The following is a 15,213-nucleotide window of genomic DNA, read 5'->3' as shown; positions in this document are numbered from 1 at the left end:
GGGCGAAGGTTCACCTTCCAACAGGACAACAATCCTAAGCATACAGCCAAGACAACGCAGGGGTGTCTTTGTGACGAGTCTCTGAATGTCCTTGAGTGGCCCAGCCAGAGCCTGGACTTGAACCTGATCGACTATCTCTGGAGAGACCTGAAAATAGCTTTGCAGCAATGCTCCCCATCCAATCTGACAGAGCTTGAGAGGATCTGCAGAGGACAATGGGAGAAACTCCCCAAATACAGGTGTGCCAAGCTTGTAGCTCAAGAAGGCTCAATGCTGTAATTGCTGCTAAAGGTGCTTCAAAAAAAGTGCAGAGTAAAGGGTCTGAATACTTATGTAAATGTGATATTTCAGGATTTTTATACATTTGCAAAAATATCTAAAGTTTTTTGCTTTGTCATTATGGGGTATTGTGTGTAGATTGAGAGAAAAAACAAACAATTTAATACATTTTAGAATAAGGCTGTAATGTAACAAAATATAGAAAAAGTAAAGGGGTCTGAATACTTTATGAATGCACTTTACATATCAATGATGCTGATGCATGATTTTTCCTTGCTCAGAGAAGTTGCTGTCTTGTCAGGACACTGTTCACTCTATGGTACAAGGATAGTAGCATTTGTAAATTGCAACATTGAGGTCATAGAGGTTTATACAAACCAGTCATTGGATTTTTTGTTGTTGTTGCTTTAACCATTTTAGAGAGGGAAACTCTTTCTGGCAAATGTCAGGGTTTGATACTGCGACCGAACAGTCACATTTTGCAGCTGTTTGACTTGGCAGTGCGGCATACATTTTTTTTTATTGGTCTCAAGGGCGCCAGTGATTGATTAGATTTTTTTTTATTTATCAATTTTTAAAATGTTTTGACCTAATCACTTTTAGTTTTTGGTTCACAATTAGCTTTTTTTAATGTTTTATTGAAACCGTAATCTGCAATTGACCATCTTTCCAGAGGCATCAACGCCACTGGAATGCCCGTCTCTGTGTGCGGTGCATGTAGGGCCTATATGTCTACCACAGTGGCGGACAGTGCCGTTTAAGATGAGGGAGGATGATTTTATTTTCATGACCATGGCCTTATTCCTATTACAGCATATTGGATGACTCATTCATATTCCATTCACCCAGTTCAATGTAATAGCGATAGGTTTAGGCTACTACATTATACTTACATTTTCCCTATACCCATCATGAGGTTGCTACAACCTAGCCTATGAATGAAAGTTTAAAACGTAGGTGCACACAGTTCGAGAGACAAATTTGAGGTGACCAACTGTGACAGTCAATACCGCCTTGCATACATTTGCCTGCATCTAGCTGAAATGGGGTGTAATCATTAGTCCAACAGTTACAAACGAGTTTCTGTTGGACAAATTCAGGTATGTTTATCCCGTTTTGTTCCGTTTACTTTCTTTGGAAGAAATGTTTTTCAACAGAATCGGCAGAATGAATACACCCCTGATCACGCGTAAACAGAGTTCACTCATAACAGCCATGTTATCTTCGCTTGTGGACTTCAATGCACAACACAGCTGTATGTAACTAGGGCTGTTGCGGTGACCTTATTACCGCAACACCAGCGGTCACTGGTCATGAAGGCTGTCAAATTCCACATGACCGTTTAGTCACAGTAATTAGGCTTCTTCAAGCTTTGATGCTGCTGCTTGTCATTAGTATCCTGCCAAACTTGCTAACTGCCTGGTACTCAGCACTCTACTGTCCCTCTAATCACTCTGACATGATTAGATGCAAATGAAATTGAAAATCTAATCACTTCATGCGAGCCCATGAGGTCATGTTGCGTAACATTTCTATAGGCTATGCAATTGTGGGAGAAAACCGAGTGATGGCCGCTAAAAAAGAGGATCCCATCAGTTTTCTATAGGCTAGGCCTACTAAATGTATTTCTCAACTTTCCTAATATTAAGCAAATTTCTTATATTTCCAACAGGAGTATAGCCTACCTGGCTGCCATTGGGAAATGTATCCTCCAAACGCTATTTAAGTGCATAGATGTATTTTTTTCAAGCTGCCCCTGTTTCGATACAGGTGCATGATAAGGGTCCATTCTAAATCAAAACAAATTTCACACATATTATTTAGTTTATTTAAAGACAAAATTAAATCAAGAAAAGTCTGATGGTTGACAATATTAGCCTGTCACTTGAATTATATATTATCACTTTTGAATGATGCCCAGCATAAGAAACAATGCCTTTTTTTGTGACTAGTTCGAATCATAGTCACACACCATATGTAGCCTAGCCCATAGGCCTATATGATTTAATGGGGTTTGTATCACAACTAAAGTGGCCAAATAACTTCTTCTTAAAATTAAGCACATTAATCCACTTTACAAGGGGTGTAGAGCCTAACTGACATATATGAGCAGCATGTGAGTTTGAGGCTCTTTTGTGCCTTCTTCACCACATTGTCTGTGTGGGTGGTCCATTTCAGTTTGTCAGTGATGTGTATGCCAAGGAACTTGAAGCTTTCCACTTTCTCCACTGCGGTCCCGTTGACGTAGATGGGGGGTGCACGCTCTGCTGTTTCCTGAAGTCCACAATCATCTCCTTTTGTTGACATTGAGTGGGAGGTTGTTTTCCAGGGCCACACTCCCAGAGCCCTCACCACCTCCTTGTAGGCTGTCTCATCATCGTTGGTAATCAAGCCTACCACTGTAATGTCATCTGCAAACTTGATGATGGAGTTGGAGGCATGCTTGGCCACACAGTCATGGGTGAACAGGGAGTACAGGAGGGGGCTGAGCACGCACCCTTGTGGGGCCCAAATGGTGAGGATCAGTGGAGGTGATGTTTCCTACCTTCACCATCTGGGGGCGGCCCATCATGAAGTCCAGGACCCAGTTTTCCACAGGGCGGGATTCAGTTCCAGGGCCTCAAGCTTAATGATGAGCTTGGAGGGTACTATGGTGTTGATTGCTAAGCTATAGTCAATAAACCGCATTCTTGTCCAGATGGGATAGGGAAGTGTGCAGAGTGAGGGCGATTGCATCTATTGGGGCGATAAGCAAATTGAAGTGGCTGTAGGGTGGCAGGTAAGTTAGAGGATGTGATATGATCCTTGACTAGTCTCTCAAAGCACTTCATAATGACAGAGGTGAGTGCTACGGGGTGATAGTCATTACGTTCAGTTACAGTGCCTTGCGAAAGTATTCGACCCCCTTGAACTTTGCGACCTTTTGCCACATTTCAGGCTTCAAACATAAATATATAAAACTGTATTTTTTTGTGAAGAATCAACAACAAGTGGGACACAATCATGAAGTGGAATGACATTTATTGGATATTTCTAACTTTTTTAACAAATCAAAAACTGAAAAATTGGGCGTGCAAAATTATTCAGCCCCTTTACTTTCAGTGCAGCAAACTCTCCAGAAGTTCAGTGAGGATCTCTGAATGATCTAATGTTGACCTAAATGACTAATGATGATAAATACAATCCACCTGTGTGTAATCAAGTCTCCGTATAAATGCACCTGCACTGTGATAGTCTCAGAGGTCTGTTAAAAGCGCAGAGAGCATCATGAAGAACAAGGAACACACCAGGCAGGTCCGAGATACTGTTGTGAAGAAGTTTAAAGCCGGATTTGGATACAAAAAGATTTCCCAAGCTTTAAACATCCCAAGGAGCACTGTGCACGCGATAATATTGAAATGGAAGGAGTATCAGACCACTGCAAATCTACCAAGACCTGGCAGTCCCTCTAAACTTTCAGCTCATACAAGGAGAAGACTGATCAGAGATGCAGCCAAGAGGCCCATGATCACTCTGGATGAACTGCAGAGATCTACAGCTGAGGTGGGAGACTCTGTCCATAGGACAACAATCAGTCGTATATTGCACAAATCTGGGCTTTATGGAAGAGTGGCAAGAAGAAAGCCATTTCTTAAAGATATCCATAAAAAGTGTCGTTTAAAGTTTGCCACAAGCCACCTGGGAGACACACCAAACATGTGGAAGAAGGTGCTCTGGTCAGATGAAACCAAAATTGAACTTTTTGGCAACAATGCAAAACGTTATGTTTGGCGTAAAAGCAACACAGCTGAACACACCATCCCCACTGTCAAACATGGTGGTGGCAGCATTTTTTAAATTTATTTATTTTATTTCACCTTTATTTAACCAGGTAGGCAAGTTGAGAACAAGTTCTCGTTTACAATTGCGACCTGGCCAAGATAAAGCAAAGCAGTTCGACACATACAACGACACATGGAGTAAAACAAACATACAGTCAATAATACAGTATAAACAAGTCTATATACGATGTGAGCAAATGAGGTGAGATAAGGGAGGTAAAGGCAAAAAGGCCATGGTGGCAAAGTAAATACAATATAGCAAGTAAAACACTGGAATGGTAGATTTGCAATGGGAGAATGTGCAAAGTAGAAATAAAAATAATGGGGGAGCAAAATAAATAAATAAATTAAATACAGTAGGGAAAGAGGTAGTTGTTTGGGCTAAATTATAGGTGGGCTATGTACAGGTGCAGTAATCTGTGAGCTGCTCTGACAGTTGGTGCTTAACGCTAGTGAGGGAGATAAGTGTTTCAAGTTTCAGAGATTTTTGTAGTTCGTTCCAGTCATTGGCAGCAGAGAACTGGAAGGAGAGGCGGCCAAAGAAAGAATTGGTTTTGGGGGTGACTAGAGAGATATACCTGCTGGAGCGTGTGCTACAGGTGGGAGATGCAATGGTGACCAGCGAGCTTAGATAAGGGGGGACTTTACCTAGCAGGGTCTTGTAGATGACATGGAGCCAGTGGGTTTGGCGACGAGTATGAAGCGAGGGCCAGCCAACGAGAGCGTACAGGTCGCAATGGTGGGTAGTATATGGGGCTTTGGTGACAAAACGGATTGCGCTGTGATAGACTGCATCCAATTTGTTGAGTAGGGTATTGGAGGCTATTTTGTAAATGACATCGCCAAAGTCGAGGATTGGTAGGATGGTCAGTTTTACAAGGGTATGTTTGGCAGCATGAGTGAAGCATGCTTTGTTGCGAAATAGGAAGCCAATTCTAGATTTAACTTTGGATTGGAGATGTTTGATGTGGGTCTGGAAGGAGAGTTTACAGTCTAACCAGACACCTAAGTATTTGTAGTTGTCCACGTATTCTAAGTCAGAGCCGTCCAGAGTAGTAATGTTGGACAGGCAGGTAGGTACAGGTAGCGATCGGTTGAAGAGCATGCATTTAGTTTGACTTGTATTTAAGAGCAATTGGAGGCCACGGAAGGAGAGTTGTATGGCATTGAAGCTTGCCTGGAGGGTTGTTAACACAGTGTCCAAAGAAGGGCCAGAAGTATACAGAATGGTGTCGTCTGCGTAGAGGTGGATCAGAGACTCACCAGCAGCAAGAGCGACCTCATTGATGTATACAGAGAAGAGTCGGTCCAAGAATTGAACCCTGTGGCACCCCCATAGAGACTGCCAGAGGTCCGGACAGCAGACCCTCCGATTTGACACACTGAACTCTATCAGAGAAGTAGTTGGTGAACCAGGCGAGGCAATCATTTGAGAAACCAAGGCTGTCGAGTCTGCCGATGAGGATGTGGTGATTGACAGAGTCGAAAGCCTTGGCCAGATCAATGAATACGGCTGCACAGTAATGTTTCTTATCGATGGCGGTTAAGATATCATTTAGGACCTTGAGCGTGGCTGAGGTGCACCCATGACCAGCTCTGAAACCAGATTGCATAGCAGAGAAGGTATGGTGAGATTCGAAATGGTCGGTAATCTGTTTGTTGACTTGGCTTTCGAAGACCTTAGAAAGGCATGGTAGGATAGATATAGGTCTGTAGCAGTTTGGGTCAAGAGTGTCACCCCCTTTGAAAAGGGGGATGACCGCAGCTGCTTTCCAATCTTTGGGAATCTCAGACGACACGAAAGAGAGGTTGAAAAGGCTAGTAATAGGGGTGGCAACAATTTTGGCAGATAATTTTAGAAAGAAAGGGTCCAGATTGTCTAGCCCGGCTGATTTGTAGGGGTCCAGATTTTGCAGCTCATTCAGAACATCAGCTGAGCAGATTTGGGAGAAGGAGAAATGGGGAAGGCTTGGGCGAGTTGTTGTGGGGGGTGCAGTGCTGTTGACCGGGTTAGGAGTAGCCAGGTGGAAAGCATGGCCAGCTGTAGAAAAATGCTTATTGAAATTCTCAATTATGGTGGATTTATCAGTGGTGACAGTGTTCCTATCTTCAGTGCAGTGGGCAGCTGGGAGGAGGGGTTCTTATTCTCCATGGACTTTACAGTGTCCCAGAACTTTTTTGAGTTAGTGTTGCAGGAAGCAAATTTCTGCTTGAAAAAGCTAGCCTTGGCTTTTCTAACTGCCTGTGTATAATGGTTTCTAGCTTCCCTGAACAGCTGCATATCACGGGGGCTGTTCGATGCTAATGCAGAACGCCATAGGATGTTTTTGTGTTGGTTAAGGGCAGTCAGGTCTGGGGAGAACCAAGGGCTGTATCTATTCCTGGTTCTAAATTTCTTGAATGGGGGATGTTTATTTAAGATGGTTAGGAAGGCATTTAAAAAAAATATCCAGGCATCCTCTACTGACGGGATGAGATCAATATCCTTCCAGGATCGATTAGAAAGGCCTGCTCGCTGAAGTGTTTCAGGGAGCGTTTTACAGTGATGAGTGGAGGTCGTTTGACCGCTGACCCATTACGGATGCAGGCAATGAGGCAGTGATCGCTGAGATCTTGGTTGAAAACAGCAGAGGTGTATTTAGAGGGCAAGTTGGTTAGGGTGATATCTATGAGGGTGCCCGTGTTTAAGGCTTTGGGGAGGTACCTAGTAGGTTCATTGATAATTTGTGTGAGGTTGAGGGCATCAAGTTTAGATTGTAGGATGGCTGGGGTGTTAAGCATGTTCCAGTTTAGGTCGCCTAGCAGCACAAGCTCTGAAGATAGATGGGGGGCAATCAGTTCACATATGGTGTCCAGAGCACAGCTGAGGGCAGAGGGTGGTCTATAGCAGGCGGCAACGGGGAGAGACTTGTTTTTAGAGAGGTGGATTTTTAAAAGTAGAAGTTCAAATTGTTTGGGTACAGACCTGGATAGTAGGACAGAACTCTGCAGGCTATCTTTGCAGTAGATTGCAACACCGCCCCCTTTGGCAGTTCTATCTTGTCTGAAAATGTTGTAGTTTGGAATTAAAATGTCTGAATTTTTGGTGGTCTTCCTAAGCCAGGATTCAGACACAGCTAGAACATCCGGGTTGGCAGAGTGTGCTAAAGCAGTGAATAGAACAAACTTAGGGAGGAGGCTTCTAATGTTAACATGCATGAAACCAAGGCTATTACGGTTACAGAAGTCGTCAAAAGAGAGCACCTGGGGAATAGGAGTGGAGCTAGGCACTGCAGGGCCTGGATTCACCTCTACATCGCCAGAGGAACAGAGTAGGAGTAGAATAAGGGTGCGGCTAAAAGCAATAAGAATTGGTCGTTTAGAACGTCTGGAACAGAGAGTAAAAGGAGGTTTCTGGGGGCGATAAAATAGCATCAAGGTATAATGTACAGACAAAGGTAAGGTAGGATGTGAATACAGTGGAGGTAAACCTAGGTATTGAGTGATGAAGAGAGAGATATTGTCTCTAGAAACATCATTGAAACCAGGAGATGTCATTGCATGTGTGGGTGGTGGAACTAATAGTTTGGATAAGGTATAATGAGCAGAACTAGAGGCTCTACAGTGAAATAAGCCAATAAACACTAACCAGAACAGCAATGGACAAGGCATATTGACATTAAGGAGAGGCATGCTCAGTCGAGTGATCAAAAGGGTCCAGTGAGTGGAGAGGTTGGTTGGGGGTCACGGCGAGAAATCGGTAGCAAGCTAGCATAGGAGCAAGCTAGCATAAGATGGAGGCCTGTTATTAGCCAACTCTTGCGTTCCGTCAGTAGATTAGTGGGTTTCCGTGTGGTAGAGGGGATGAATCCAAATCACACAACAACAACAAAAATAAAAACAATAGATATAGTTATAGAGGCCCAAGAAGAAAAATAAATTAAAATAAAATAAAAATTGTCCGATTGTCTATTCAGATAGCAGCCAATAAGATAGCCAACGGCTAGCAGGCCGCAGATGGGCGCCCAGGCAACGTTGCGCCGGAGGAGCCAGCCGGACAATTCCCTCGGGTAGACAACGTCGGCCGTCTAGCCGTGAAGGCCCGGTGGGGCTCCGCGTAGGCAGCAAAACGGGTCCGGATAGGTGACTGCAGCCCAGGAGTGATTGATGGAACTCTTCAGCTGGCTAGCTCCGGAACAATTGATGTTAGCTCCGGAATCGACGAAAGCCGATAGTCACACGGATAGCAGCTAGCTAGCTGCGAGATCCAGGCATGGACGTCCAGAGCCAGCAGCCGAAATCCAGGGACATGGAGAGAAAAATTGGTCCGATATGTTCCGCTCAGAGCCGCGCTGCGCTGCACCGCGCCGTACAAAACTGGCGATAGATTCTCGAGCCAAAGGACAGCCGATGACCACAAACCGTGGTCAGCTGAGTACCAACGATTAGCCAGTAAATAAGCTAACTAGCTTCTGAACTAGCCCCTGCACCAGCTTCAGAGTAGCTTCTGGACCAGCTTCTGGCTAGCTCCCGGCTAGCTTCTGGCTAATTTCTGGCTAGCCTTTCGGAGGATCACAGATCTGAGGTAAATAATACTTTTTTATATAAATATAAATTGGTGAAGCGGATTGCAGGAGAGTGTTCTGAAGATGAGTTTTTGGAAAATTAAAAATGTATGTGGAGAAAAAAAAGTTGTAAATATATATATATATATACGGGACACGACAGGACGAGGACAAAAATACGCCATCTTGGGAAACAATCCAAGCATCATGGATTGGGCCTGCTTTTCTTCAGCAGGGACAAGGAAGATGGTTAAAATTGATGGGAAGATGGATGGAGCCAAATACAGGACCATTCTGGAAGAAAACCTGATGGAGTCTGCAAAAGACCTGAGACTGGGACGGAGATTTGTCTTCCAACAAGACAATGATCCAAAACATAAAGCAAAATCTACAATGGAATGGTTCAAAAATAAACATATCCAGGTGTTAGAATGGCCAAGTCAAAGTCCAGACCTGAATCCAATCGAGAATCTGTGGAAAGAACTGAAAACTGCTGTTCACAAATGCTCTCCATCCAACCTCACTGAGCTCGAGCTGTTTTGCAAGAAGGAATGGGAAAAAATGTCAGTCTCTCGATGTGCAAAACTGATAGAGACATACCCCAAGCAACTTACAGCTGTAATCGCAGCAAAAGGTGGCGCTACAAAGTATTAACTTAAGGGGGCTGAATAATTTTGCACGCCCAATTTTTCAGTTTTTGATTTGTTAAAAAAGTTTGAAATATCCAATAAATGTCGTTCCACTTCATGATTGTGTCCCACTTGTTGTTGATTATTCACAAAAAAATACAGTTTTATATCTTTATGTTTGAAGCCTGAAATGTGGCAAAAGGTCGCAAAGTTCAAGGGGGCCGAATACTTTCGCAAGGCACTGTACCTGTGCCTTCTTGGGTACAGGAACAATGGTGCGCATCTTGAAGTGTGAGACCAACTGTTATTTTCTTGACAATCACCGGCTGACAATTTTGTGACCGCCACAGTCATGTATGTGACCAGGCAAAAAAACTTTCCCAAGCCAAACCTCTACACACAACAGCCTACGTCGTTGTCACCATATTAGCTAAAGTAATGTCATAGTCAGCATAGCTAATAGCAGTGGTGGATAAAGTACCCAACTGTCATACTTGAGTAAAAGTAAAGATACCTTAATAGAAAATAAGTCACCCAGTAAAATGCTACTTGAGTAAGTCTGAAAGTATTTGATTTAAAATATACCTGAGTATAAATCATTTCAAACCAGATGGCACCATTTTTATTTCTAAACAAAAAAATTGAATTGCGGAAAGCCAGGGGCACTCCAACACTGACATAATTTACACACAAAGTGTATGTTTAGAGAGTCCGCCAGATCAGAGGCAGTAGGGATGACCAGGGATGTTCGGTTGATAAGTGTGTGAATTGGACTATTTTCCTGGCCTACTAAGCATTCAAAATGTAATGAGTAATTTTGGGTGTCAAGGAAAATGTATGGTGTAAAAAGTACAATATTTTCTAAAGGAATGTAGTGAAGTAAAAGTAGTCAAAAAATATAAATAGTAAAGTACAGATACCCCCAAAAACTAAAGGAGTACTTTAAAGTGTTTTAAGTACTTTACACCACTGGCTAATATAACTCATGTGTTTGTAAACCAGCTACAATCATGCCGTAATGTTAGTGTAAACAGTTACACCGGTGGTTCCGGTGGCAATAAATTAGTAATACCAAAAGCTTACCTTGACTTGGAAGAGTGCCAGTGTTGTTGGAAAGTCATAACCATCTAGCTAAAATAGCATCCTTCTGTTTGAGAAGGGTCTTTCAGTAGGCTAAACTAGCTAGCTGCATTTGGTAACTAAGTGAGTGCTACCTTGTCCAAGACCTGTTGTTTTGGACTCTCTCTACCACACCTGCTGTCTCTAACTCTGGATGATAGGCTATGAAAAGCCAACTGATTTAATCCTGAGGTGTTGACCTGTTGCACCCTCTATAACCACTGTGATTATTATTATCTGACCCTGCTGGTATTCTATGACGTTTGAACATCTTGGCCATGTACTATTATAATCTCCACCTGGCACAGCCAGAAGAGGACTGGCCACCCCTCAGTCTGGTTCATCTCTAGGTTTCTTCCTAGGTTCCGGCCTTTCAAGGGAGTGTTTCCTAGCCACGTGCTTCTACATCTGCATTGCTTGCTGTTTGGGGTTTTAGGCTGGGTTTCTGTACAGCACTTTGTGACATCGGCTGATGTAAAAAGGGCTTTATAAATACATTTCATTGAAGAAAAAAAGACTCGTGCTTCTCCTTCATTTTGGAAGAAATTAATTTCTTCAGAACTGTTCAACTATTTTATTTTTTCCTCAGTAATCTACTCACCAAATGTTGTACACTGCAGTGCATGCTTTCATTACTAGATTAATTCTCTGATCCTTTGATTGGGTGGACAACATTTCAGTTCATGATGTAAGAGCTCTGATAGGCTGGAGGAAGTCCTCCGGAAGTTGTCATAATTACTGTGTAAGTCTATGGAAGGGGATGAGAACCATGAGCCTCCTAGGTTTTGTATTGAAGTTGATGTACCCAGAGGAGGACGGAAGCTAGCTGTCCTCCGGCTACACCATGGTACTACCCTAGAGAGTGCTGTTGAGGCTACTGTGGACTTTCTTTGCAAAATAGTGTGTTGTTATCAGGTAAACTTAATTAAACTATAAATGTCAGCTACTAGAGCGACTGAAATTAACACTTAACCTCTCTGGGATATGTGGGACTATAGCGTCCCACCTCGCCAACAGCCAGCCAAATTCAAAACAACAAAAATCTCATAATTAAAATTTGTCAAGCATACAAGTATTTTACACCATTTTAAATATACAATTCTCGTTAATCCAGCCACAGTGTCTGTTTTCAAAAAGGCTTTACAGCGAAAGCACCACAAACGATTACGTTAGGTCACAGAAAAACACAGCCATTTTTCCAGCCATAGAGAGGATTCACAAAAAGCACAGAGAATTAATCACTAACCTTTGATCTTCATCAGATGACACTCATAGGACTTCATGTTACACAATACATGTATGTTTTGTTTGCTAAAGTGCATATTTAAATAAAAAAATCTCATTTTACATTGGTTCTGTAGTTCTAAAACATGCAGTGATTGTGCAGAGAGCCACATCAATTTACAGAAATACTCATCATAAATTTTGATGAAAATACAAGTGTTATACATGGAATTAGAGATATACTTCTCCTTAATGCAACCGCTGTGTCAGGTTTTAAAAAAACGTTATGGAAAAAGCAAACCATGCAATAATCTGAGTACAGCGTTCAGACAACAAAGCAGCCAAAAAGAAAAGTTCAAAAAGTTATATTACAGGTCGTAGAAACTTGTCAAACTAAGTACAGAATCAATCTTTAGGATGTTTTTATCATAAATCTTCAATAATGTTCCAACTGGAGAATTCTATTGTCTGTAGAAAAGCAATGGAACGAGAGCTAACTCTCTCGTGACCGCGCCTCACGAGCCTGTGGCACTCTGCCAGACACCTGGCTCAATCCCCTCTCATTCTCTCCCCTTCATAGTAGAAGCCTGAAACAAAGTTCTAAAGACTGTTGACATCTATGGAAGCCTTAGGAAGTGCAATATGACCCCATTTACACTGTATATTGGAATGGCAAAGAGTTGAAAAACTACAAACCTCAGATTACCCACTTCCTGGTTGGATTTTTCTCAGGTTTTCGCCTGCCAGAGTTCTGTTATACTCACAGACATAATTCAAACAGTTTTAGACACTTCAGAGTGTTTTCTATCCAATACTACTAATAATATGCATATATTAGCATCTGGGACAGAGTAGCAGGCAGTTTACTCTGGGCACCTTATTCATCCAAGCTACTCAATACTGCCCCCCTGTCACCAAGAAGTTAACAAAGAGTTGCAGTTAGTTTCAGAATGGGTGGCAAGGAATAAGTTAGTCCTAAAATATTTCTAAAACTAAAAGCATTGTATTTGGGACAAATCATTCACTAAATAACGTGGAAATTGAGCAAGTTGAGGTGACAACTGCTTGGATTAACCCTGGATTGTAAACTGTCATGGTCAAAACATATTGACACAACAGTAGCGAAGATGGGGAGAAGTCTGTCCATAATAAAGCGCTGCTTTACCACCTTAACAGCACTATCAACAAGGCAGGTCCTACAGGCTCTAGTTTTGTCGCACCTGGGCTACTGTTGAGTTGTGTGGTCAGGTGCCACAACTCAATTAGCCCAGAACAGGGCAGCACGGCTGGCCCTTGGATTCACATAGAGCGCAAACATTAATAATATGCATTTCAATCTCTCCTGGCTCAAAGTGGAGAGATTGACTTCATCGCTACTTGTATTTGTGAGAGCTATTGACTACTGGCATACAGCTCAGACACCCATGCATACCCCACAAGACATGCCATCAGAGGTCTCTTCACAGTCCCCAAGTCCAGAACAGATTATGGGAGGCGCACAGTACTACATGGAGCCATGACTACATAGAATTCTATTCCACATCCGGTAACTGATGCAAGCAGTAGAAGCAGATAAAATACACCTTATGGAACAGCGGGGACTGTGAAACACATGCATATACACACGATAACATACACATGTACACATGGATTTTGTGTTGTAGATATGTGGTAGTGGAGTAGGGGCCTTAGGGCACACACTTAGTGTGTTGTGAAATCTGTTATGAATGTATTGTAACGTTTTTAAAATTGTATAACTGCTTTAATTTTTCCAGACCCCAGGAAGAGTAGCTGCCTTGGCAGCAGCTAATGGGGTTCCAGAATAAATACAAATGGCTTTACAGATTCCGCAATATAATTAAGTGAATTTCCGATTGAGCCGACATATGCAGCATTTACCATGAATGCAGTCTCCTCTAAAGCAGGAACTTTGACATTTTTAAAGGCAATCACACTGTAAAGATATGCAATGTGGATTGAATAGAGTCGTAAGTGTCTTGCTCAAGGGCACAGCGACACGTGATATCATCTAGGATTTGATACCAATAACCCCCTGGTTAACAGCTCACTTCCTGACTGATTTTTCCCATCGGACCTGGGATTAGAACTGGCAACCCTCCTGTTGCTGGCTTGCATCTCTAACCACTATGCTACTGTGCTTGCCACCTTGGAAGGCTACCTTACGAGCATGTGTAGTCAGGCCAGGCAGTCCACAGCACAGGATCGGCAGCACAACCAGGTGGACTGGGGACAGGCACAGCCAGCAATCATCGAGCCAGGGTGTCCTCAGCTGCCGTCCTACGGTCTCAGGCCCTCCGGAAGGGGAGACAGAGAGAGAAAAGATTACTGGGAGCATGCTTACGATCACACGGCACACCGGATACGACAAATTGACCCTAGCCCCTCTCAACATACTGTATAAGCTATTGTTGTAGTTGTCATACACGACTGTACACTAAATGTGTTTTGCTATGGCCTAAAATCATATTTTAACAAAAAATGTATGTTGCTTCGTGGAATGTCTGAAAAATGTGTGATTGGATGCATTTTTACATGTTGCAGGGATATAATGTATGGTTTTTACTCTGCTTTTTTCAGATGCGGAATGAGGGATCTGTCAGAGGAATGAAAGCAGGAGAAGACTAGACAGAGGGAGGGAGAAAGAGATTGGATGGAAGAGAGGGGATATGGGGCTATGTTCAATCAACCATTATTTGACCTTCAGTCCCCCCATGGCCATTCACAGCGTGCCACATCACCGAGTCCTTCCACACATGAAACTGTCATCCAAGAAGTGTCTATGTGTACGTGAGAGTGCATGGTTTCTATGAGAGAATGTGTATGAGTGTGTATCTTTGTCATAGTTTTTGTCCTTGCTTTTCCGTTGGCTCTTAACCTCATTATTTGCTGGCAAAATTCATTGTTTTTTACTGAAAAATGTTACACGATATCAACCTTTTTATAATAAGTATTATTACTCTCACTGTTTTTTATTCATTTTGAACCATTAGCTCATGACTATGCCAGTGAATCCCATAAAAAATCACCCCCACTATTAAGTCTGTGGTGCATTTCTCCTATTTACACATGTATCTAAATTATGATGATAACCATTCACTTATTTTAATTCAAATGTATGCTACTTCAAGTCTCAGTGGTAGCTTCAGATTGAAGAGAACCTGTGAGATAGTCACCATTTTAATGCAGACCTATGAAAGTTTTGAGATGATTGAGTGGATGACATGTCTTTTAAACTTGAGTGTAACCAGTGGAACCCCTCCCGCCTCTGCCCAGACCACGCTTCCAAAGAGTTGGGTTGGCTAGGGAACTTTTGGAGAGTTGAGTCTGATTTACAATAATAATAAAGACTAATATTGACTATCATGAAGCGCGGGCTACTGTAGATATGTTGGAAATACCATCTTTTTCAGTCTGTTTTGACATTTTGAATTTCACTTCTGGTCTGCTTGTTTTTCTTGCCAAAATATTCCCAGGGTCCTGGGATTAAAGCAATTTATGCTTTGCAGCTAATGCCTTCTATTTCATCGATTGGATATAGCAAACATATATTCAGTAGTACTGATGTGTTGCTATTGT

General features: G+C 42.5%; 1 protein-coding gene across 2 annotated transcripts in view; it reads left to right on the top strand.

The window, feature by feature from the left end:
• pitpnbl (phosphatidylinositol transfer protein, beta, like) overlaps positions 1-15,004 on the top strand; it is a 44,183-nt gene extending 29,179 nt beyond the window's left edge. For both annotated transcript variants that reach the window (XM_090192904.1, XM_021624308.3), the window contains one exon: positions 14,215-15,004. In XM_090192904.1, coding sequence (XP_090049030.1) covers positions 14,215-14,262 — 48 coding nt within the window. In that variant the 3' untranslated portion in view covers positions 14,263-15,004. The remainder of the gene's footprint in view (positions 1-14,214) is intronic.
• The last annotated feature ends 209 nt before the right edge of the window (positions 15,005-15,213 follow it).

The sequence above is a fragment of the Oncorhynchus mykiss genome, chromosome 12, assembly GCF_057628025.1.
Source record: "Oncorhynchus mykiss isolate SJ-2025 chromosome 12, ASM5762802v1, whole genome shotgun sequence".
Classification (NCBI taxonomy): Eukaryota; Metazoa; Chordata; class Actinopteri; order Salmoniformes; family Salmonidae; genus Oncorhynchus; species Oncorhynchus mykiss.
The sequence above is the reverse complement of the archived record's forward strand: the minus strand, read 5'-3'. Positions and strand labels throughout refer to the sequence as shown.